The sequence below is a fragment of the Trachypithecus francoisi genome, unplaced genomic scaffold (genome assembly GCF_009764315.1).
Source record: "Trachypithecus francoisi isolate TF-2019V2 unplaced genomic scaffold, Tfra_2.0 Contig01705, whole genome shotgun sequence".
Taxonomy (NCBI): Eukaryota; Metazoa; Chordata; class Mammalia; order Primates; family Cercopithecidae; genus Trachypithecus; species Trachypithecus francoisi.
Window position 1 is genome coordinate 826473 of NW_022681450.1, and position 20756 is coordinate 847228.

The 20756-nt window shown below is 48.9% G+C and overlaps 2 protein-coding genes across 7 annotated transcripts; one reads left to right on the forward strand and one right to left on the reverse strand.

Moving 5' to 3' along the window:
• Positions 1-1304: 1304 nt before the first annotated feature.
• Positions 1305-9596, reverse strand: DMRTC2 (DMRT like family C2). 2 transcript variants are annotated; one of them, XM_033198289.1, is made up of 9 exons: positions 9279-9596; positions 6742-6969; positions 6513-6658; positions 5866-5942; positions 5419-5599; positions 5138-5264; positions 3256-3316; positions 2928-3102; positions 1305-2039 (listed from the first exon to the last, which is right to left on the reverse strand). In XM_033198289.1, the coding sequence occupies exons 2-9, from the start codon at positions 6963-6965 to the stop codon at positions 1927-1929; spliced, it is 1104 nt and encodes a 367-aa protein (XP_033054180.1). In that variant the 5' UTR covers positions 6966-6969; positions 9279-9596; the 3' UTR covers positions 1305-1926. The 2 variants fall into 2 exon arrangements, with proteins under 2 accessions (XP_033054180.1, XP_033054173.1); XM_033198282.1 differs by having other exon boundaries at positions 1482-2039; positions 2928-3316.
• A 23-nt stretch (positions 9597-9619) lies between these two features.
• Positions 9620-17280, forward strand: LYPD4 (LY6/PLAUR domain containing 4). Of its 5 annotated transcripts, none has more exons than XM_033198309.1 (5): positions 9620-9720; positions 14906-15122; positions 15278-15430; positions 16034-16360; positions 17009-17280. In XM_033198309.1, exons 2-5 carry the CDS (start codon positions 15017-15019, stop codon positions 17209-17211), a joined length of 789 nt encoding a protein of 262 aa, XP_033054200.1. In that variant the 5' UTR covers positions 9620-9720; positions 14906-15016; the 3' UTR covers positions 17212-17280. The 5 variants fall into 5 exon arrangements, with proteins under 5 accessions (XP_033054200.1, XP_033054191.1, XP_033054207.1 ...); XM_033198300.1 differs by having other exon boundaries at positions 9654-10761; XM_033198316.1 differs by having other exon boundaries at positions 9656-10761; positions 15278-15421.
• Positions 17281-20756: the final 3476 nt, after the last annotated feature.

Below are 20756 nucleotides of genomic sequence, written 5' to 3' on the forward strand. Positions count from 1 at the left end.
TTACTCTGTAATCTGTTAGGGAGAAGAAGAAACCCACCCTCTCAAAATCCCAAACAAGAAAGAACAAGTTGTAATTGGATGTCATCACCATCAATCATCTTGAGTAAAACAAGGGGTGTAGGTAACATCAGGAAAAAGAGTCAGTGATCAAGTACATCCCTTGAGCCCCTTCTAAGGGTGAGAAGGGGGTCTCTGGGTCTTCACATCTTTGGAATAGCTCAACCGGTTTTCCTGTGTACGGAACGGTTCAAGGAGAAGGACTTGATACCAGAGGACTATGAAACAAATGCAGGTAAGATCTTATTCTTAATATACCTTGAGGAGAAAAATAAAAGACTTTTTTGAAAAACTCTTGACTTGTATCTGTCTTCTGGAGTCCTGATTGGGGAAAGGAGTGGTGTATCTTTCACTCTATGCTTTTATTTATTTATTTTATAGAGACAGGGTCTCCCCGTGTTATTCAGGCTGGTCTCAAACTCCTAGGCTCAAGCGATCCTCGGGCCTCAGCCTCCCAAAGTGCTGGGATTACAGATGTGAGCTACCACACCCGGCCCAATGCTTTACAAACATTATTAACTAATTTGGAGCCTGGCAAAGAGAAGGAACACTCCTCCGATCTCTGCCTAGAAATTTCCCCTAAAACACTTGGGCAAGTCATTTTGCCTCTTTAAGCTTGTTTCTTCACTTGTAAAATGGGAACATCATGCATAACTTCCAGGGTTGCTGTGAGGATATGTGAATCAAATAGAGTGGGTGCTCAATAAATGGTAGTGTTTCTTAACCTTTTATGGATCCTTCGAAACTTACACACATGAACCTCCCTAGTTGAGGAAAAACTTGTGATAAAGACTAACTTGATTCTTTCTATTCTGGTTGGCCTCAATTTCCCCATCCAGAAAATGTCATGTTAGATTAGTATGAAGTTGGTATTCCATTGGCCAAAGCTAGCCTGAAAATATGTTTTATTTGGCACGTATAGAATTTAAAGAAGAAAACTGAGCCAACATTTGAAAATTAAGATGTTTTACATGGAAATCTAGTTTTCCGGTTTCTCTTGAAAAAATCAGAAGATGGAGCAACACTGAGTCCACATTCCTGCCTGGCAGTAATCTGCTAGGGCCAAATGGAGGCTCCTCCTTAGTCAGGGCATCCATTCTCAGTTTGCCAGGGTCCATCTGGCCTTCTTTACTCACTTATTTGATCTGCTCAGCCCTGTAGGCATTTCGATTGGTAGCCCCTCTAGACAGCTGGAAACTGTCTATGGCTGGCACAGAACTAGAAATTAATCAGTGAATCCCCCGCTATTTCTTTACATCATTTCTTCTTATTTGGACAAAGAAAAAAATCCAAGTTTGTGTTTATCTATGTTAGCTATTGGATAACTGATTTTTCACTTTGAGAAGTGAATTGAACAAGTCCTTTCTGTCAGTCCGGATAGACTAGGTTAGGCTGTGGTAACAATCCCCAAATCTCAGTGGCTTAAAACAACAAAGGTTTATTTCTTGCTTACTCACACAAACCTAGACACAAAATGAAAACACGCTACTGTTTCCACATGCATGGAGACAGACATGAGTGCATAGGTACGTACAGAATCATGGAACCCTGGGATGTAAACTCATGCAAACACGTTTATAAATACTGGTCAGCTTAAATAGCACAACTTTCTCTTTATTGAGGATTTCAAGAGATCCCAGGACCCAAGAAGGGTACAAGAATATCCACCGTCAGCCAAGGAAATGCCCACACTACCAAAGGAACTGAAAGCTAATGAAGCACCTGAAAGCTTAAACAAACAAACAAAAAAGCCCAAAGCTTGTACTACATTAAATTCCATGCATAAATCCCTAAGTAAAACACTAAATATACAGTGCCAGCAGGCTGTCACCTCCCTGCCACAGCAAGTCAGCCTCCATCTCCAGGTTTCTAGCTCAGGAGGGAGACAGACCCCAGACGGCCAATATGCAGAGCAACGGAGGGGGCTGGGCTGGGTCGAAGACCGGGGCCAACAGGCTGGAATCCTCTTCCTCCAGCAGGAGCTACAGGCAAGAAGGAACAGGGAGGATCAGGTCACATCCGTTTTTCCTCCTAGCAATCCCCTCTTTTTACCGAATCCAATCCAGGCCTCATCATTGTTCTCCTGGATGATTTCACAGACCTCCTTGCTAATTTTTCCACCTCTAGTCTTGCCTCCTCCAAACCCTCCATCAAAGCCATCTACTTGTCTTTCTAAAGCTCAGAGTCTCTGAATTTGTCCTTGCTTAGTTCAGAAACGTTCCCTGGCTCCCCTTCATGTACAGTTGCTGGTCTAGACACCTAAGCCTGGCATGCCGGGTCTCCAGTATCAGAAGCCTCTCCAGCCTCCTTTCCTCTGTTCTAGCAGTTGCTCCAAGCCAGTTTGTCCGATTCAGTATTTGGACAGGAGAATTCGCAGCTTTCCCTCTCTGTCCCCCTAGGTGTTTCTCACTCTTCAAGGTTCCTCCAGTCTTCTCCAGGTTTGTCACTGAGCCTTGTGAAGGCATCCAGGTTCCCCAACTAGAATGGAAGCTCCTTGAAGGCACTTATCAGACCTTCTCCCGGGCCAGACCCCACACCAGACTTCAGCAGGCAGCCTGGGTCCAGAGAGAGAGTGTTGGGTTCCCTACCACTGTCTCGCTATATGCCCTTGGGCAAGTCCCTGCCTTTCTCAGGGCCCCACTTTCCTTGATATCAAGAAATTTGCTGTTAAGTGCCAAACTGATAAAATGGATTCACTGAATAACTCTCAACTGCAATCTCAGGGGCCAGGCTGAGGAGCTTGGGGTCCTGGGCCTGAAGATGTTCAACCTGCTGACCCCCTCATCTCCTTGGTTAGTCCCTGTGTACTTTAGTGACCTCCATTTCCCAGCCATCCCTATTCCATCCTCTCCTTTCATGGAACACATTACCTGGTGGGCCACAGGGGTGAAGCAGGGAGATCCAGGCAGGGTTAGGGGGCACAGAAGGGGTCACACGAGGAGCCTGGGATGAATCTTTCAGTCCCACGAGGGCTTCAGCTGCCTCTTGCTGCAGCTGCCGCTCTGAGGGGGCAGATGTCCCGGCCAGGCGAGAGGCTCCAGAGGCCTGCAAGGGAAAAGGAGACAAGCAGACTGGGAACCCCACCTTCTGCCTACCCTCTAAATGTTCCTCAGCCTCCACTTCCTTCAGTTTCCTGCTTTTCCCTTTCCCAGGCTCAACCTCCTCCCAGGACCCTAGATCCCACTTCTTTCCCAGGACCTGTGGCTGTAGCTGAAGAGGGTCTGGGGTGCCACAGGGCTGGAGTATCAGAGTTGAGTGTCTAGAAACAAGGAGAGAAGATGCCAGGGTGGTTAAACACATGAACAGACATGCACACATTGAAAGAGGGGCAGGGTTTTGCCATGTTTTTATCTGGGAATCTGAGAGCCAGCTGGGCCATTAAGCTGTGTCTTGATTTATTTTGTTTTCAGTAAAGTAAAAATCCTTGCTAGCTTTTTCCTCCCAGGGCTACTGTGAGGATTATGGGAAATCACTGGTGTCTTTTTTTCTTTTTTTTTTGAGACAAGGTCTTGCTCTGTCACCTAGGCTGGAATGCAGTGGCGGTGTGATCATAGCTCACCATAAGCTTGAATTCCTGGGCCTACACCATCTTCCCACCTCAGCCTCCTAAGTAGCTAGGAAAACAGGTGTGTACCACCATTCCTGGCTGTTTTAATTTTTTTGTAGAGACGAGGTCTCACTCAGTTACTCAGGTAGTCTCAAACTCTTGGCCTCAAGCAATCCTCCCACCTCAGTCTCCCAAAGTGTTGGGATTACAGGTGTGAGCCACCAGGCCCCGTTGTATTTCAACTACAGAAACACTAATGACCGCAACACCCAAATCCAACCCACTTATAAAAATAATCAACCACTCCCTCACTGACCTACCCACCCCATCTAACATTTCCATATGATGAAACTTTGGCTCACTCCCCACCTGATATCAGTTTTTTTTTTTTTTTTTTTTTTGAGACGGAGTCTTGCTCTGTCACCCAAGCTGGAGTGCACTGGCCAGATCTCAGCTCACTGCAAGCTCCGCCTCCCGGGTTCACGCCATTCTTCTGCCTCAGCCTCCCGAGTAGCTGGGACTCCAGGCGCCCGTCACCTCGCCCAGCTAGTTTTTGTATTTTTTAGTAGAGACGGGGTTTCACCGTGTTAGCCAGGATGGTCTCAATCTCCTGACCTTGTGATCCGCCCGCCTCGGCCTCCCAAAGTGCTGGGATTACAGGCTTGAGCCACCGCGCCCGGCCCTGATATCAGTTTTTAAAAAAACACCTAGAAGACTGGGATTACTGTCCCTGTCCTATCAGAGTCTGGGTCCCATTCCCCCAGTTCCCCAATCCCCATAGAACTTGAAGGAGAGCTTGGCTCACCTTTGGGAAGCTTTCCCTAATGTCCTCTGGCCCCTCTCCTGGGTTTCTGAGGCTCTCACCATCACTGCGCCCCCATATCAGCAGGCAATCTTACCCCATCAAATCTGTCTAAGCAGATATAACAGCTACCATTAAAGGGTCTATTCCATACATTATTGCTAATTCTTTTTATTTATTTATTTATTTTTGCGATGGAGTCTTGCTCTGTTGCCCAGCCTGGAGTGCAGGTGGCAATCTCAGCTCACTATAAGCTCCACCTCCCAGGTTCACGCCATTCTCCTGCTTCAGCCTCCTGAGCAGCTGGGACTACAGGCACCCGCCACCACGCCTGGCTAATTTTTTTGTATTTTTAGTAGAGACGGGGTTTCATCGTGTTAGCCACGATGGTGTGGATCTCCTGACCTCGTGATCTGCCCGCCTCGGCCTCACAAAGTGCTGGGATTACAGGCTTGAGCCACCGAGTCCGGTCCATTACTGCTAATTCTTACAACAACCAGAGAGGTAAGTAATAGTGTCTCCAATTTCCTGATAGAAAAACAGGCTCAGAGAGGTAAAGATAATTGTCCAAAGCATCATAGCTAGGAAATGGCAGTACTAGGAGAGCTCTGCCTTGCCTATTAGTCAGAGACCTTTTCATCTTTATTATCCACTGTGGTTGGACATCAGCATTGTGGTTGGACACAGCACAGGCTTAGGTTCATGATACACATCCTTTTCTCCCTACTCACGTGCGGGGTTGGCTAGGGGGCCCTTGGGGCTCTCCAGAAAGAGGAGCTGTCAGTACTGGGTGAGATCCTGGGCAGGTGGTGAAGGGCCCATGAGTGGGCAGCTGGAGGGAGGTGCCAGGGTCAAAGCCTAATGAGAATAAAAGAATGCAGAGTGTATAGGGGTCAAGGTCATAGTTTCTTTCCTCCCTCTCCCCATGTGTGCTTTCTTCCTCTTCCCTCTCCAATATGTGGCAGATTGGCACTCAAATATCTGTTGAATGAATGTTGAATTATCATCTTACCCGGGAAGGGAGGCAGAGAGAGAGCAGGTTCTTGGTACAGCAAGCGGCACACCACTGGTGGTGGCATGGAGAGGCCTGGAGGCAGCCAGTGTCCAGGAACCCAAGGGCCAGGAGGCACTGGAGTCCAGGACAAGGGCAAGGCTTCCGGGGGACGGCTGAGCAGCAGAGGCCCACAGGAGTTCTGTAGGGGCAGAGGGCACACACTGGAGTTGGGTACAAGGCTGAAGAAGGATTGAGTGTATTCTGGGATGCGGGCAGAACCCCAAAACTTTAGAGCTGGGAGGCCCTCATTTTCCTCTCATTTTGCCTAGAGAAGAACAGTGATTTGACCAGATTACACAGCAAACTAGGGCTGGGGCTAGAACCCAGGTGTTGAGGGCACAGAAGAAAAGGTCTGGGTAGGAACTAGGGTGGGGGACACTTTCTCAGGCCCCAGCCTCTCCTTACCTTCCCAGGAGGTGTTGGTGCCAGCAGGACTGCCCCATGGGGGGTCTGAGGCTGGGGTGCTATGTTCTCCTTTCCAGCTGTGAAGGACCAGGGAGAGCTCTAATAAACCCTTTCTCCTGACTCCTTTCCTACCCCAACCCCAGACAGTTCTCATCTTCCCCATTTAGCCCTTTTTTTTTTTTTGAGATGGAGTCTTGCTCTGTTGCCCAGGCTGGAGTGCAGTGGCGCGATCTTGGTTCACTACAACTTCCACCTCCCAGGTTCAAGTGGTTCTCCTGCTTCAGCCTCCTGAGTAGCTGGGACTACAGGCATACGCCACCAAGCCCAGCTAAGTTTTGTATTTTTAGTAGAGATGGGGTTTCACCATATTGGCCAGAATGGTCTCGATCTCTTGACCTCGTGGTCTGCCTGCCTTAGTCTCCCAAAGTGCTGGGATTACAGGCGTGAGCCACTGCGCCTGGCCTCTAGCCCATTTTTGACCCACAGAACTTGCTGCATTCTCTCAACGCTGGGGAAGCCGAGGCTGAGGGAGTAGAAACCCTTAGTTCAAGGTTGCACACCAATTCAGCAACAGGGCTGGGCCTCTTTTTCCCACATCTGCCTCCTACACCCAAACCCCTGCCCCGTCGCTGGTTAGAGACACTCACAGGGGACCTGTGGTCGAATGGTTCCCTTTCTGAAGTGGTTGGGAGCTTTGGGAGAGGCTTCCCCTCTCCTCATCAGGTGCTTCTTTAGCTGCGCCTCCTGCTGCCTACGCAAGGCCACCTGAGCAGCCATGACCCTGCGGCGCTCCCTAAAAGTGGGGAGTTGTGAGTCAAAGGTCAGTCAGCCTTTGGAGGAGGCCCATCCTCCTCCCCTCCTAGACCTCATACTCACAGAATGAGGACACATTTGTGACACTCGCAAGCCTGGAAGAGGCAGAGGCGCTTGTGGCCCTTGAGGTGGGCGGTGACACCGTGGTTGCGGCAGCGGGCGCAGGTTGGAGAGCGGCTGATGGCTCTCCTGGGGATCAGCTCTGTGCCCTGGGGGTCTCTGGTCTCATCTCGGGGGGCAGAGTCTGAGGGGCAGTGATAGCCAGCAGGCATGTCACTGGGTTCCATGGATCTAGGGGTAGGAGTGGAGGGTGAGCATAGCCAGGTGGGCCCGCCCCTAACAACTCTCCTGCCCTGGAGACCACACCTGCAGGTCTCCATCCTGCCCCTCTTTAGACCTCGCCCTGATCCTGGCTTCTTCCCCGGCTTTCTCCCCTCTTTACCCCATGACCTTTCTCAGGTATCTTCCTTCTTCAGAAACCCCTCTCCTCTTCCTCTTCTGTGTTCTTTGTTTCTTTTTTTTTTTTTTTTTTTTGAGATGGAGTCTCGCTCTGTCTCCCAGGCTGGAGAGCAGTGGCACCATCTTGGCTCGCTGCAACCTCCACCTCCCAGGTTCAAGTGATCCTCCTGCCTCAGCCTCCTGAGTAGCTGGGATTACAGGCATGAGCCACCATGCCTGGCTATTTTTTTTTTTTTTTGTATGTTTAGTAGAGATAGTGTTTCACCATGTTGGCCAGGCTAGTCTTGAATTCCTGGTCTCAAGTGATCTGCCTGTCTCGGCCTCCCAAAGTGCTGGAATTACAGCCATGAGCCACTGCACTCACCTCCCCTTTTTTTAAATTAAAAACTTTTTAGGCTGGGAGTGGTGGCTCAAGCCTGTAAACCCAGCACTTCGGGAGGCTGAGGCAGGTGGATCACGAGGTCAGGAGATCGAGACTATCCTGGCTAACACGGTGAAACCCCGTCTCTACTAAAAATACAAAAACTTAGCCAGGCGTGGCAGTGGGCGCCTGTAGTCCCAGCTACTTGGGAGGCTGAGGCAGGAGAATGGCGTGAACCTGGGAGGCGGAGCTGGCAGTGAGCTGTGATCACACCACTGCACTCTAGCCTCAGTGACAGAGCGAGATTCCGTCTCAAAAAAATTTTTTTTAAAAAAAAGTGTTTATTTTTATTTTTATAGAGACAAAGTCTCACTATGTTTCCCAGGCTGGTCTCGAACTCCTGGGCTCAAGTGATCCTCCTGCCTTGGCCTCCCACAGTGCTAGGATTACAGGCATGAACTGCTGTGCCTGGTCTTCTTTATTCTTTCAGTTCAAACATTCTTTTCTTTCAATCCAAACACCTTCCCACCCACACACACATCCCAGGTTCTGGCCTACTCATGTCCTTCAATACCGCTTCAGCGAGTCCTACACTCCCTTTTCACAAGCACCCTGTTCCATCCCAACAGTGTTTCCTGGCATCCTCTTCAATAATGCTCACCCCACTGTCATGCATTTATCCAATGCCTACCAGTAGTTTTATGCCCCTTTCAATTCTTAATTCAATTTCAAATCTTAGTTTCATCTATGCCCTGCAAAGCAACTGCCTCCTTGCGTTTCTTCAGTCTTATTTTGTTCTTGTACCCCTTTAAATCAGAACCCTCTCTTACAGCCCCAATAATTACATTCTTCTCATGGATTCCCTGCTCCACTTTCTTTTTTTTTGACAGGGTCTCCCTCTGTTGCCCAGGCTGGAGCGCTGTGGCGCGATCATGGCTCACTGCGGCCTCCACCTCCTGAGCTCAAGCAATCCTCCCGCTGCAGCCTCCCGAGTAGCTGGCACCACAGGCTGGAGCCACTGCGCTCGGCTCCCTTGTCCCACTTTCTTTCTTTTTTTTGTTTTGAGATGGAGTCTCGCTCTGTAGCCCAGGCTGGTGTGCAGTGGTGCGTTCCCGGCTCACTGCAACCTCCGCCTCCTGGGTTCAAGCAATTCTGCCTCAGCCTCCCGAGTATCTGGGATTACAGGCCTGTGCCACCATGACCGTCTAATTTTTGTATTTTTAGTAGAGACAGGGTTTCACCATGTTGGCCAGGCTGGTCTTGAATTCCTGACCTCAAGTGACCTGCCTGCTTCGGCCTCCCAAAGTGTTGGGATTACAGGCGTGAGCCACCACACCCGCCACCTGCCCCACTTTCAAGTTATTTTCCTTCACTCCTTCATTCATTCCACAAATCGTTACTGAGCCCTGTCATGTGCTAGGCCCTGATCTTGGCCAAAAACCTTCTCCTCGGGGCACTAATGTCTCTCTTGTGCCCACACATTATTCAGGTTTTTGCGTAAACCCGTGCAGTTGCTGTGTCCAGCACTTCCTGCCCCTGTGCCCACTCCTAATAATTAATTTCATGCATTTCCCCCTCCCCCCTTCCCGTGCCCCAGGGAGCGAGTGCAGCACGGGGAACGCGCCAAGGGGCCCGCGAGGCGGGGAAGGGGAGAGCGGGCGCGAGGGCGGGAGGGGCGCGAGGGGGAGGCGAGGGGATGCCTGGGGTAGGGAGTCCAGCTAACAGGGAGGAGGACGGAAAGGCAGGAAGGGCCGTGTTCGTGCAGCTGGTTCACGGTTACCACAGCTTCCAATGGAGTCAGATTCAGTCAAGAAGATGCCCAAGGTCACTGCGAGAAAGTGGCCAGAGGAACGGCCACGCTCGCGCTGCTTTTCTTGCCCTGTCTCACAAGGACCAATGAACTTCAAGCATCGCCTCTGTCCGCCCAGGTGGACGACCAATGCGGTTTGAGATCCTGAACTGATGTCCCGCCCCTTTCCTTCTGCCAGCTTCTTGGCGCACAAGTCTATCAGTCCTGCCAATAGCGCTTCGAGTTGAGTCTCACACCACCCCTGCCCCTCCCTCCGTGCGTCCTGCCTGGCCAGACTGTCTTTCCTCTTTGAAGGCAGGTGGCCAATGGGGCGTCGAGTACTCCCCCTCTTGGACTGAGGCTGGCCCCGCCCCCAGGAACGGCCCGCCTGGCCCCGCCCCTGGGGCGTTGACTAAGCCCAGTCTGCCCACGGGTAGCCTTGCTTCTGGCCTTCGCTTGCCTTCTACCTCGACTTCGCGAGTGGCTTGTTTTTGCTGCGTGGACGCCCGCATTTTCTATTATTTCTCTTCCGGTGCCCCACAACTCCTGAGCTACCCTTCCTTTATGCGTTCTCTCCCAGCCCTGTGATTTCCCTGCTTGCTTAGCGGGCCCTCCTTCCTCAGATTGCACCCCTTTCCTTGTGTCTCCCAAGCTGCCTTTGTGTCGGTTGTGATTTTCCTAATCTCTGATTTTCCCTTTCTCTCGGACCTATTTTCTCCCGTGCTTCATTCCCTGATAGCCTGGCCCCTTCCCCGCTTCCTTCGCTACCCGGGACGCCTCTAGTTTTTCTGAATTTCCGGCTGGCTCCACCCTCCGCGTTCATCTTCCTCAAGAGTTCACCCCTCTGGGGGCTTCTCTGTGTAATCGTCGCCTTCTCTGGGTATCTCTGTGAGCTCTGTCTCACGCCATCCGCCATCTTCTCTGCCTTGGCCCCTTTTCTCTGTGCAGCCCGCTCTGTGTCCCTTTTTCTGCCCTCTGAGATCGACTCCTCTTCTCCCTGAGAACCCCGCCTTTGTGCCCCACTCCTCATTTTCCTACGCCTCCCTCTCTCTGCTGGTCCTCTGTCTCCCTGCAAGGTTCCATTCCATCAATTTGTTTGTCTTTTGTAGGGGTGGCATCCCCTCTTGACTACTGTTCCATCCTTTTTTTTTTTTGCTTGAGAATTTCATTTCAGTCTTTTCTGGTTTCGTCTCCACTTGTACTCAGCTCGTTGGATCCAGTTGTTCTGCATTTCAGGCTGGCGTGTGCCATATTCTCTGATTGGCCTAGTCCCCGCCGCCGTGAGATCCTTTGTCAGCCTTCCTTTCTCTTTCCTGTGTCCCAGCTTTTCTGTGGGTCTTAGCACCTTTCTTGGCCACAGATTTCTGGGTTACAGAGCACGTGTGTCTGAGGCATTGCAGACAGAAAAGGGTGGCCGACGTGACCTCTAGCTGGACTGCTGGGCAGGGGAGCTGTCCTAGATAAAATTGGAAAGGTTGGGTGGCGCTGATCTGGGGTGGGGTGGCTTCGGGGGAGGCTTAAAGGCCAGCTAAAGAGGATGAACTTGATCCTTTAGGTAGTGGAGAGAGAGTAAGAGGAAGTGGGTGTGGGAGGGAGGGATGGTGGTGGAGGAACAGGGTAACTAACAATTATAAAGAGCTTAGCATTTGCCTAACACTTATGATAATAATTTTATTGACCCTATGAAATGTATTATACTCTATTTTATAAACAAGGTAGTAGGCTCTGAGTTCAACAAATTGTACAGCTAGTAAGGGAAGGGGTAAAGATTCTAACCTGGGTCTCTGAGGCCAAGGTCTATGATCTTTGTACCCCCTCCTACACTGTTATTTTCCACCAATTCCCCACTTTCATTCCCTAACCTTCTTATAGGCAGTTTTTATTCTGAGGTGGCTAATAATATGTATCTTTTGGTTTGTGTATGTGTTCTCCCAGGATGCGTGTAGTGTTTTTTTATTGTTTTTTTTTTTTTTTTTTTTTAAGAGATGGAGTTTTCCCATATTGGCCAGTCTGGCCCCAAACTCCTGGCCTGAAGTGACCTGCCTGCCTCGACCTCCCAAGGTGCTGGGATCACAGGCATGAACCACCACACCCAACCTGTGTTTGAGTTTTTAATTTATGCAAGTGATACTGTGTTATCTACTATTTAAAATGATCAGCACTCTGCTTTTACAATCTATCCATGTATACATTCTGTCATTCTGTCATCATGCGTACATTTTTTTTTTTTTAAGATGGAGTTTCACTCTTACTGCCCAGGCTGGGGTGCGATGGTGTGATCTCGGCTCACTGCACCCTCCACCTCCCGGGTTCAAGTGATTCTCCTGCTGCCACAGCCTCTTGAGTAGCTGGGATTACAGGCTCCCACCACCACACTCGACTAATTTTTGTATTTTTAGTAGAGTTGGGGTTTTGCCATGTTGACCAGGCTGGTCTTGAACTCCTGACCTCAAGTGATTGGCCCGCCTCAGCCTCCCAAAGTGCTGGGATTACAGGCGTGAGCCACTGCACCCTGCCTCACATCCTGTGTACGTCTAATCAACTGCTTCCAACTCCTGTGTGATAGTCATAGTGTACATCCCCAGCATGTTTTGCATTCACTTGGTCTCAGAGAGGCAAGCTCCCATTGTCTCAACCTACCATCACCACAATAATGCTGCATTCGCTGGGCACGGGAGCTCATGCCTGTAATCCCAGCACTTTGGGAGGCCTAGGTGGGTGGATTGCTTGAGCCCAGGAGTTTGATAACAGCTGGGGCAACATGGAAAAACCCCATCTGTACAAAGCTAGGTGTGTTGGCGCACACCTGTAGTCCCAGCTATTTGGGTGGCTGATGTGAGAGGATTGCTTGAGCCTGGCAGGTGGGGACTACAGTGAGCACAACTGCCCTCCAGCTTGGGCAACAGAGCAAGACCCTGTCTCAGAAAATGCTCCATTATTGTGCATGTTCCTTTGTAGATGAAGGTGGAAATTTTTGAAATACCTATGTAGGGTATACTAGAAATGGGTATTCATAAACCCAATTTGACCATGTAGTGTCAGACCCCTGCAATGCTGCTTTGGGCCCGAGATCCTGGTCAGAACTCTTAGCTCCTGTGTTTCTCAGAGTCCAGAAATAGTGTCTTATTCCCCAACCCTCCAAATAATCCCATGAGCAGCAGGGGCCAAAGGTTGCTTTATCCCCACATTCCTGCCAACACTTGACTTTTCCCCGCTTTCTGATCCTTAGCAGTATGATAGATGTACAGCTTGAGGGATTGCATTTCTCTGGTTATTGTTGGGTTTGTGCATTTCTTCACTGTTTCTGTTTGTTTGTTTGGTTTTTTTTTTTTTTTGAGACAGGGTCTTGTTCTGTTGCCTGGGCTGGAGTGCAGTGGCATGATCTCGGCTCACTGCAACCTCCAGATTCCGGGTTCAAGCGATCCTCCCGCCTCAGCCTCCCTAGTAGCTGGGGCTACAGGCACGCACCACCATGCCTGGCTAATTTTTGTATTTTTGGTAGAGACAGTGTTTCACCTTGTTGGCCAGGCTGGTCTCGAACTCCTGACCTTGTAATCTGAGGCTAAAGCGATCCTTCAACATTAGCCTCCTGATCCTTCAACATTAGCCCCCAGCCTTCAGTAGCTGGGACTACAGGCACGTCCATGCTTGGCTAATTTTTAAACTTTTTTTTTTGGTATAGACAGGGTGTTGCCCAGGCTGTCTCAACCTACTGACCTCGAGCAATCCTCCTGGCTCAGCCTCCCAAAGCACTGGAATTACCAGCATGAGCCACTGTGTTGCCCAGGCTGGTCTTGAACTCCTGACCTCAAGGGATACTCCTGGCTCAGCCTCCCAAAGCACTGGGATTAGAGGCATGAGCCACTGTGCCGGCCTGCATCTTCTCCCTTGATCAGATTTACCAGGGAACTAACTAAATCTTTTCATAAAATGGGTCTTTTTGTAATGATGTTTGATGTTGTTTACTATTTCATTGATTTCTGCTATCATCCTTATTTCCATTATTTTTTTGGGTAGGAGAGATTTGCTTTGTTGCTCCTTATACAATTTCTTTTTTTATTTTTTTTTTGAGACGGAGTCTCGCTCTGTCGCCCAGGCTGGAGTGCAGTGGCCAGATCTCAGCTCACTGCAAGCTCCGCCTCCCGGGTTTACGCCATTCTCCTGCCTCAGCCTCCCGAGTAGCTGGGACTACAGGCGCCCGCCACCTCGCCCGGCTAGTTTTTTGTATTTTTTAGTAGAGACGGGGTTTCACCGTGTTGGTCAGGATGGTCTCGATCTTCTGACCTCGTGATCCGCCCGTCTCGGCCTCCCAAAGTGCTGGGATTACGGGCTTGAGCCACCGTGCCCGGCCTATTTCTTGAACTAATTCATGAACATACTTATTTTTTAATGCTTCATATTTCCTGATACATGTATTTAAAAGTATAAATTCACTTCTAAATACTGCATTAGCTGTGTCTCAAATTTTGATGTATATATTTTAAAAATCCTTTAATTTTGAAATGATTATTGGCTTACAGGAAGTTGCAAAAGTGGTACATAGAGTTCCTTGAATCCTTCCTCCATCTTCCCTATGGGGCATCTTATATAACCATAGTATACGAGCAGGAAATTGACATTTGTACAATACTGTTTGTACAATCTCTACTCACTACAACCTCCATCCCCGGGGCTCAAGTCGTCCTCCCACCTCAGCCTCCCAAGTGGCTGGGACCACAGGTGCACGCCACCATGCCTGGCCAATTTTTGTATATTTTGTAGAGATGGCGTTTTGTCGTGATGCCTGGGCTCATGTACAGTACTGTTTAACTAGACTTCAGACCTTACTCAGTTTTCAGCAGATTTGACATGCACTTACGTGTGTGTGTGTGTGTGTGTGTGTGTGTCTGTGTGCTTGTATGTCTGTGTGTGTCTGTGTCTATGTCTGTGTGTGAATGTGTGTGTTATGTAGTATGTTTATTATTATTAAGTTCTAAATACTTTTCTTTTTTAAATGGAGTCCCTGTCTGTTGCCCAGGCTGGAGTGCAGTGGCGCGATCTCAGTTCACTGCAACCCCCGCCTCCTGGGTTCAAGCGATTCTCATGCTTCAGCCTCCTGAGTAGCTGGCACTATAGGCTTGTGCCACCACCCCTGGCTAATTTATATTTTTTAGTAGAGATGGGGTTTTACCATGTTGGCAGGCTGGTCTTGGACTCCTGACCTCAGGTGATCCGCCTGCCTCAGCCTCCCAAAGTGACGGGATTACAGGCGTGAGCCACCGCTCCTCACCTCAGTTCTAAATACTTTTAATTTCCATATTGAACCAAGGGTTATTTAGTGATAGGTTAACTTACACACACACACGCACATGAGTTTGAAGCATCTATTTGTTGCTCTGATCTCATTGCCTCTGGCTGGAGAACAGCCTGCATTATCAATAAGCCAGGATTCTCTGCTCAGCACCTTGTCCAATGGGAGGACATAAGTGGGAGAGTGAGAGTCCTGCTTTGAGAAGCTAACATGGTGGGTGGTGCAGGTTAGACTGGAGGGCAGATAGTGGAGATGGGAAGACCTGTGATCCAGAAGGTCTGAGGGAGCCTATGTCCCAGAAGCTGACGCAATCAACTTTCTGATCCAGAAACAGTGACCCAGAGACAAGTGGATAAAGAATTTGGGGAACTGAGCTTGGGATCCAGACTGAAACTTATTTCAGACTGACCTCTAGCACCCAGGACCCAGACACAGGACCATGGGACCCCAGCATTTGAGACTTGTGCAGCTGTTCTGCCTTCTGGGGTCCATCTCCACTCTGCCTCGTATGTCCTGTGGGGCTGGATGCTATAAGACCCAGAAAGGTGGGAGGCTGGATTCATGTCACTGGTGGAAGGAGGGCTGGGTATCTAGGTTTCGCTGGGGACAGGACCTATGGGGACTGAACTCTTGGTTAGCAGTTCAAGGGCTCAGAAGGTGATGTGAGGGGCCAATGACTGGGAGAACATTCTCTTTTTAGGGGTTGGAGCTCTTTTGTGCTATGAAGCAACAGCTTCAAGATTCAGAGCTGTTGCTTTCCATAACTGGAAGTGGCTTCTGATGAGGAACATGGTGTGTAAGCTGCAAGAGGGCTGCGAGGAGACGCTAGTGTTCATTGAGACAGGTGAAGCAGGTTAAGTTTGATCCATTTCCTTTTGCTTGCTCTTCTGACCTCCAGCTCCGCTCCCAGCACCCAGGGACTCTAGACTGGAATTCCACATAGTTACTATATATATATATATATATATATATATATATATATATAAACAAATTTTTTTTGAGATGGGGAGTCTTACTATGTTGCCCAGGCTGGTCTCAAACTCCTGAGCTCAAGTGATCTGCCCACCTTGGCCTCCCAAAGTGTCAGGATTAGCCCCTGTGCCTGGCCATTATTTATGTTCTGGATAATGTCAGACACTGGCAGGAGAGGAGCACAACTCCACTGGTTGTGGTGTGGGCTGGATAAGTGGGTAGAATGGAGGTGGACAGATCCCTGGAGGAGGGCACAAGGGAGAGAGGAGTGGGGGCGGGGGTGGTCCTGCACAGGAAGAATGAGGAGATCCAGATGGAGACCCCAGCATCTGAGCCCTGTGCAGCTGCACTGAGTGGACACGGGTTGGGGAGGGAGGCAAAGATTGTGACAGGCAGGATGGGTGCAGAAAGAGCTGGGGGGAGGGAGGACTCTGGGTGAGGCCAGTGACACTGAGCTGAGCTCTCTCAATCCTCTGCTCCTCAGGGACTGCAAGGGGAGTTGTGGGCTTTAAAGGCTGCAGCTCATTTTCATCTTACCCCGCGCAAATCTCCTACCTTGTCTCCCCACCCGGAGTGTCCATTGCCTCCTACAGTCGCGTCTGCCGGTCTTATCTCTGCAACAACCTCACCAGTTTGGAGCCTTTTGTGAAACTCAAGGCCAGCGCTCCTAAGTCTATCATATCTGCTTCCCGTAGCTGCCCGACCTGTGTGGGCGAGCACACAGAGGATTGCCTCCCAAATTTTGTCACCACTAATTCTTGCCCCTTGGCTGCCTCTACGTGTTACAGTTCCACCTTAAAACTTCAGGCAGGTGAGAGGAGAGGAATTTTGTTCATCAAATGCCTACTCTGCCGGGTGCTGTCCAGCACCTTCACATCTCAGAGAGGCTGGTGGGATCCGGAGATGGGATTGGGGTTGCAAGGGACAGGGCGCATGAATTCCAAGGAAGAAGGGGAAGGCGCCTGGTGCCTAAGTCTCTGATGGGAGAGCAGGTGTTCTGGTTTGTGAGGGGCCTCTGGGAAGAAGGCAGGGGCCCCTCCCTCCCTCCCTCCCTCCTCTCTCTCTCTCTCTCTCTCTGTCTCTCTCTCTCTCTCTCTCTTTCTTTCTTTCTTTCATGGAATCTTGCTCTGTCACCCAGGCTGGAGTGCAGTGCTCCGATCTCGGCTCACTGCAACCTCTGCCTCCCCGGTTCAAGTGATTCTCATACCCCAGCCTCCTAAGTAGCTGGGATTCTAGGCATGTGCCACCATGCCTGGCTAATTTTTGTATTTATAAGGGAGATGGGGTTTTGCCGTGTTGGCCAAGCTAGTCTCGACCTCCTGGCCTCAAGTCCTTAAGTGATCCACCTGCCTCGGCCTCCCAAAGTGCTGAGATTACAGGGGTGAGCCACTGCGCCTGGCTGAAGGCAGGGCTCTTGAGTCTTGAAAGTGTTCCTGACTTCTCCCTCTCTTCCTTACAGGGTTTCTCAATACTACCTTCCTCCTCATGGGCTGTGCTCGTGAACATAACCAGCTTTTAGCGGATTTTCATCATATTGGGAGCATCAAAGTGACCGAGGTCCTCAACATCTTAGAGAAGTCTCAGATTGTTGGTGCAGCATCCTCCAGGCAAGGTCCTGCTTGGGGTGTCCTCTTAGGCCTCCTGTTTGCCTTCAGGGACTGACCATCTAGCTGCACCCGACAAGCACCCAGACTCTTTCACATAACAAATAAAATAGCAGAGTTCCCTTTCTGCGTTGTCCTGTGGTCCATGAGAGTGCAGAGGTGAGGAAGGTGTGAGGAAGGCCAAGCATGTCCAGGGAGGTGGGGACCCAGGAAGAGGAGCCTGGCAAAGTGACAGTGTCCTGCCCAGCAACTAGGGGAGCTGAAATATTCCTTTTCTCTTTCCCCTTCCTCTGGAGGCTTGAGCTGCAGCCTGGGTTCAGCTTCTGATCAGGGTCTGATTTCCGAGACCCTGGCCAAATCTCTCCCTTTTTATGGGCCTCAGTTTCCTCCTCTTTAAAAGAAAGGGTCTTATGAGTTAGAGAAGAGTCTCCTCAGGCCAGTTCTTTTTTTTTTTTTTTCCTTTTTTTGAGATGGGGGTCTGTCTCACTATGTTGCCTGGTCCGGTCTTGAATCTTTGGCCTCAAGTGATCCTCCTGCCTCAGCCTCCCCAGTAGCTGGGATTTCACATGGGAGCTACTGTGTTTGGCCACCAGGGTGATTATTATCTGGGACTGCTTACTGAGTATCTACTCTGTATGCCAGACACTGTGCTAGTATCTGTGCTAGTGTTTTACATACAGGATATCATTTAATCCTCACAAGACCTCAGTGAGGCAGCTTTTATCTCTATTTTGCAAAGAAGAAACTGGCTTGAGGAGGTGAAACCTGCTCAAAGTAGCATCTCCCTTACCTCCCCTGCAAATTTCTGTCCCTGCTGAGGGAATTTCATTGAGAGATTGGAGAACTGAGATTATTTTATCTGCTCAGTAGTTTTTTTTTTTTTTTTTTTTTTTTTTTGGTAAGTTGGCAATATGGAAGAGAGAGGAAAGAGCAGGGCTAGCGTGGTTGTTTTTCACCCGGAGTTCAGATTCTGGGCTCCTAGGAAAGGAGAACAGTGTGATTCTTGTCTCTGGCCGTAAGGGGGCAGCAGATACACTCACCCTGCAACTTCATGCCTTTTAATGAGTGTGTGAGTGTGTGTGTGTGTGAGTTTGTGTGTTTAGAGGTGGGAAGTAGGGAATAGAGAGTCTCTGTGTCAGGCCATTTATGTGTGGGAACTCAGTTTATTTCTCTCTACTCTCTTGTGAGGTTTAAAGGCGGTAACTTAGGGTACCTTTACTGTGGGTTAGGCATTTTCTGTGCATTACCTCATTCATCCTTACTACAACCTTATTAAATAGATATCATCACTTCTGTATTTGCATTTTACAGGCGAGGACACAGGCTTAACTCCTCAAGGCCACGAAGCCCACCTTTGTTAGTAGCTTGAGCAAGTGGGGTCTGAAGCACAGGTGCCTGCACCTGGCCTCAGAAGTGGAACTGGCATGAGGTTTTGGTTACCATGGACCTCCATGACCCCCATGACCAATCTAGGTTCTGGAAGGGGGGTTAGGAAGCCAGAATAGCCACAGAAAGTGGGACAGGGCTGGGTGGAGACCAGTGAGCCTATGACAAGAGGCTTTAGGTCACAGAGGGAGGTTTTAGTAGATGAGTTTTATCAGCAGGCTTCGCCTACCTCTTCCTAACATCTGACCAACTGGCCTATTAGTTTTAGAAGGCTGAGCTGAGGCCTGGGTGGGCCAAGGCATACTTTCACAGATTGTCTTCAACCCACTAGCCAAGGTGGTTGAAGACATCAATGACCTTCAAAGGGAATTGACAAGTCAAAGGAAATGGTGTCCTAGGTGTCCCAAATGGATGGCTTAATCCTGATACCAGGGACAGGACATATTTACTACATACAAAGGGTTATATGTAACAAAAATATTGGATATAGAGTATGATTTAACAAACGCCAAGGACTCGTCACCTAGCCCAAGAAATGGAGCATCAGGAGTAACTTGCTTTTTACCTGTGTTCTTTTCCCCATCTACTCCTTTGCCTCCTCCCACAAGGAGGCAATATTTTATTTAGTTTGGCTTGGATTGGACTTTTATATACATTGATCATGTATGTATTATACACTTAAACAATAAATATTGTTTAGATTTGCCTGGCTTTGAGTTCTGTAAAAATGGTATCATATATAGTGTTCTGGAACTTGCTTTTTATTTTTATTATTGTTATTTTTTTATTTTTTATTTTTATTTTATTTTATTTTTTTTTGAGATGGAGTCTCGCTCTGTCGCCCAGACTGGAGTGCAGTGGCCGGATCTCAGCTCACTGCAAGCTCTGCCTCCTGGGTTTACGCCATTCTCCTGCCTCAGCCTCCCGAGTAACTGGGACTACAGGCGCCCGCCACCTCGCCCGGCTAGTTTTTTTTTTTGTATTTTTTAGTAGAGACGGGGTTTCACCGGGTTAGCCAGGATGGTCTCGATCTCCTGACCTCGTGATTCGCCCGTCTCGGCCTTCCAAAGTGCTGGGATTACAGGCTTGAGCCACCGCGCCCAGCCCTATTATTGTTATTTTTTGAGACAGGGTCTTGCTGTATCACCCAGGCTGGAACTTAGTGGCAGGATCATGGCTCACTGCAGCCTTGACCTCCCAGGTTCAAGTGATCCTCTCACTTCAGCCTCCCGAGTAGCTGGGACTACATGCATGTGCCACCACACTTCACTAATCTTTTAAATTTTTAGTAGAGACAAGGTCTTGCTATGTTGCCCAGGCTTGGAACTTGCTTTTAAACAACCATCATTAAGTTTCTAACATTCACCCATGTTCTTGTGTGGTACTCTGTTCTTCCATTTTCACTGTTGTATTACATCCTACCATGCTATTGTATCACAATTGTTCTATTCTTTGTCAATTGTGTGTGGATTTTTTCCCCAGTTTTTGGATACCCTGGCTATTGCTGCTATGAATATTCTTATGCATGTCCTCTTGTACATGTCTTGTACATATGCGTAAGAGATTCTCATAGGTATACACCCAGGAGTACAATTGCTTGCTGTAGAGTTTGTTCAGCTTTGGGAGTAAATGCCAAATTGTTTTCCAAAATGGCTGTAAAAGTTATACATTACTGGTGAAAGAGTAAAGAATTTTTGTTGATATACATGCCCTTCAACTTTTCACACTTAAACATTTTTGCCACTCTGTTGGGTATGAAATGATATCTCACTATGGTCTGAATTTGTATTTCCCTGGTTACTAAGTAGGTTGAGCATCTTTTCATGTATGCATTGACTGTGCTGCTTTTGTAAAATGCCATTTTGGTGGCGGCTCTTATTATGCTATAGGGTTGTTTATCTTTTTCTTCTTGATATGTAGGCTTTCTTTTATATTTTATATATTGTATACTAACTCTTTGTTAGATTATTTGTCTTCATTCCTTGTGGTATTTTTTTTTTTTTTTGGAGGCAGAGTTTCCCTCTTGTTGCCCAGGCTGGAGCGTAATGGCAAGGTCTTGGCTCACTGCAACCTCCGCCTCCTGGGTTCAAGCGATTCTCCTGCCTCAGCCTCCTGAGTAGCTGGGATTACAGGCATGTGCCACCACCCCTGGTGAATTTTGTATTTTTAGTAGAGCCAGGGTTTCGGCATATTGGTCAGGCTGTTCTCGAACTTCCG

Coding starts and splice junctions, on each gene's coding strand:
- DMRTC2 (XM_033198282.1), bottom strand. CDS start 6,965: ATGGAACCCAGTGACATGCCTGCTGGCTATCACTGCCCCTCAGACTCT. Junction 6,659..6,741: donor CACAAATGTGTCCTCATTCT/GTGAGTATGAGG, acceptor CCCCACTTTTAG/GGAGCGCCGCAGGGTCATGG. Junction 3,317..5,137: donor CCCCCTAGCCAACCCCGCAC/GTGAGTAGGGAG, acceptor CCTTGTTTCTAG/ACACTCAACTCTGATACTCC.
- LYPD4 (XM_033198309.1), top strand. CDS start 15,017: ATGGGACCCCAGCATTTGAGACTTGTGCAGCTGTTCTGCCTTCTGGGG. Junction 15,123..15,277: donor ATGCTATAAGACCCAGAAAG/GTGGGAGGCTGG, acceptor TTCTCTTTTTAG/GGGTTGGAGCTCTTTTGTGC. Junction 15,431..16,033: donor CATTGAGACAGGTGAAGCAG/GTTAAGTTTGAT, acceptor TCTGCTCCTCAG/GGACTGCAAGGGGAGTTGTG.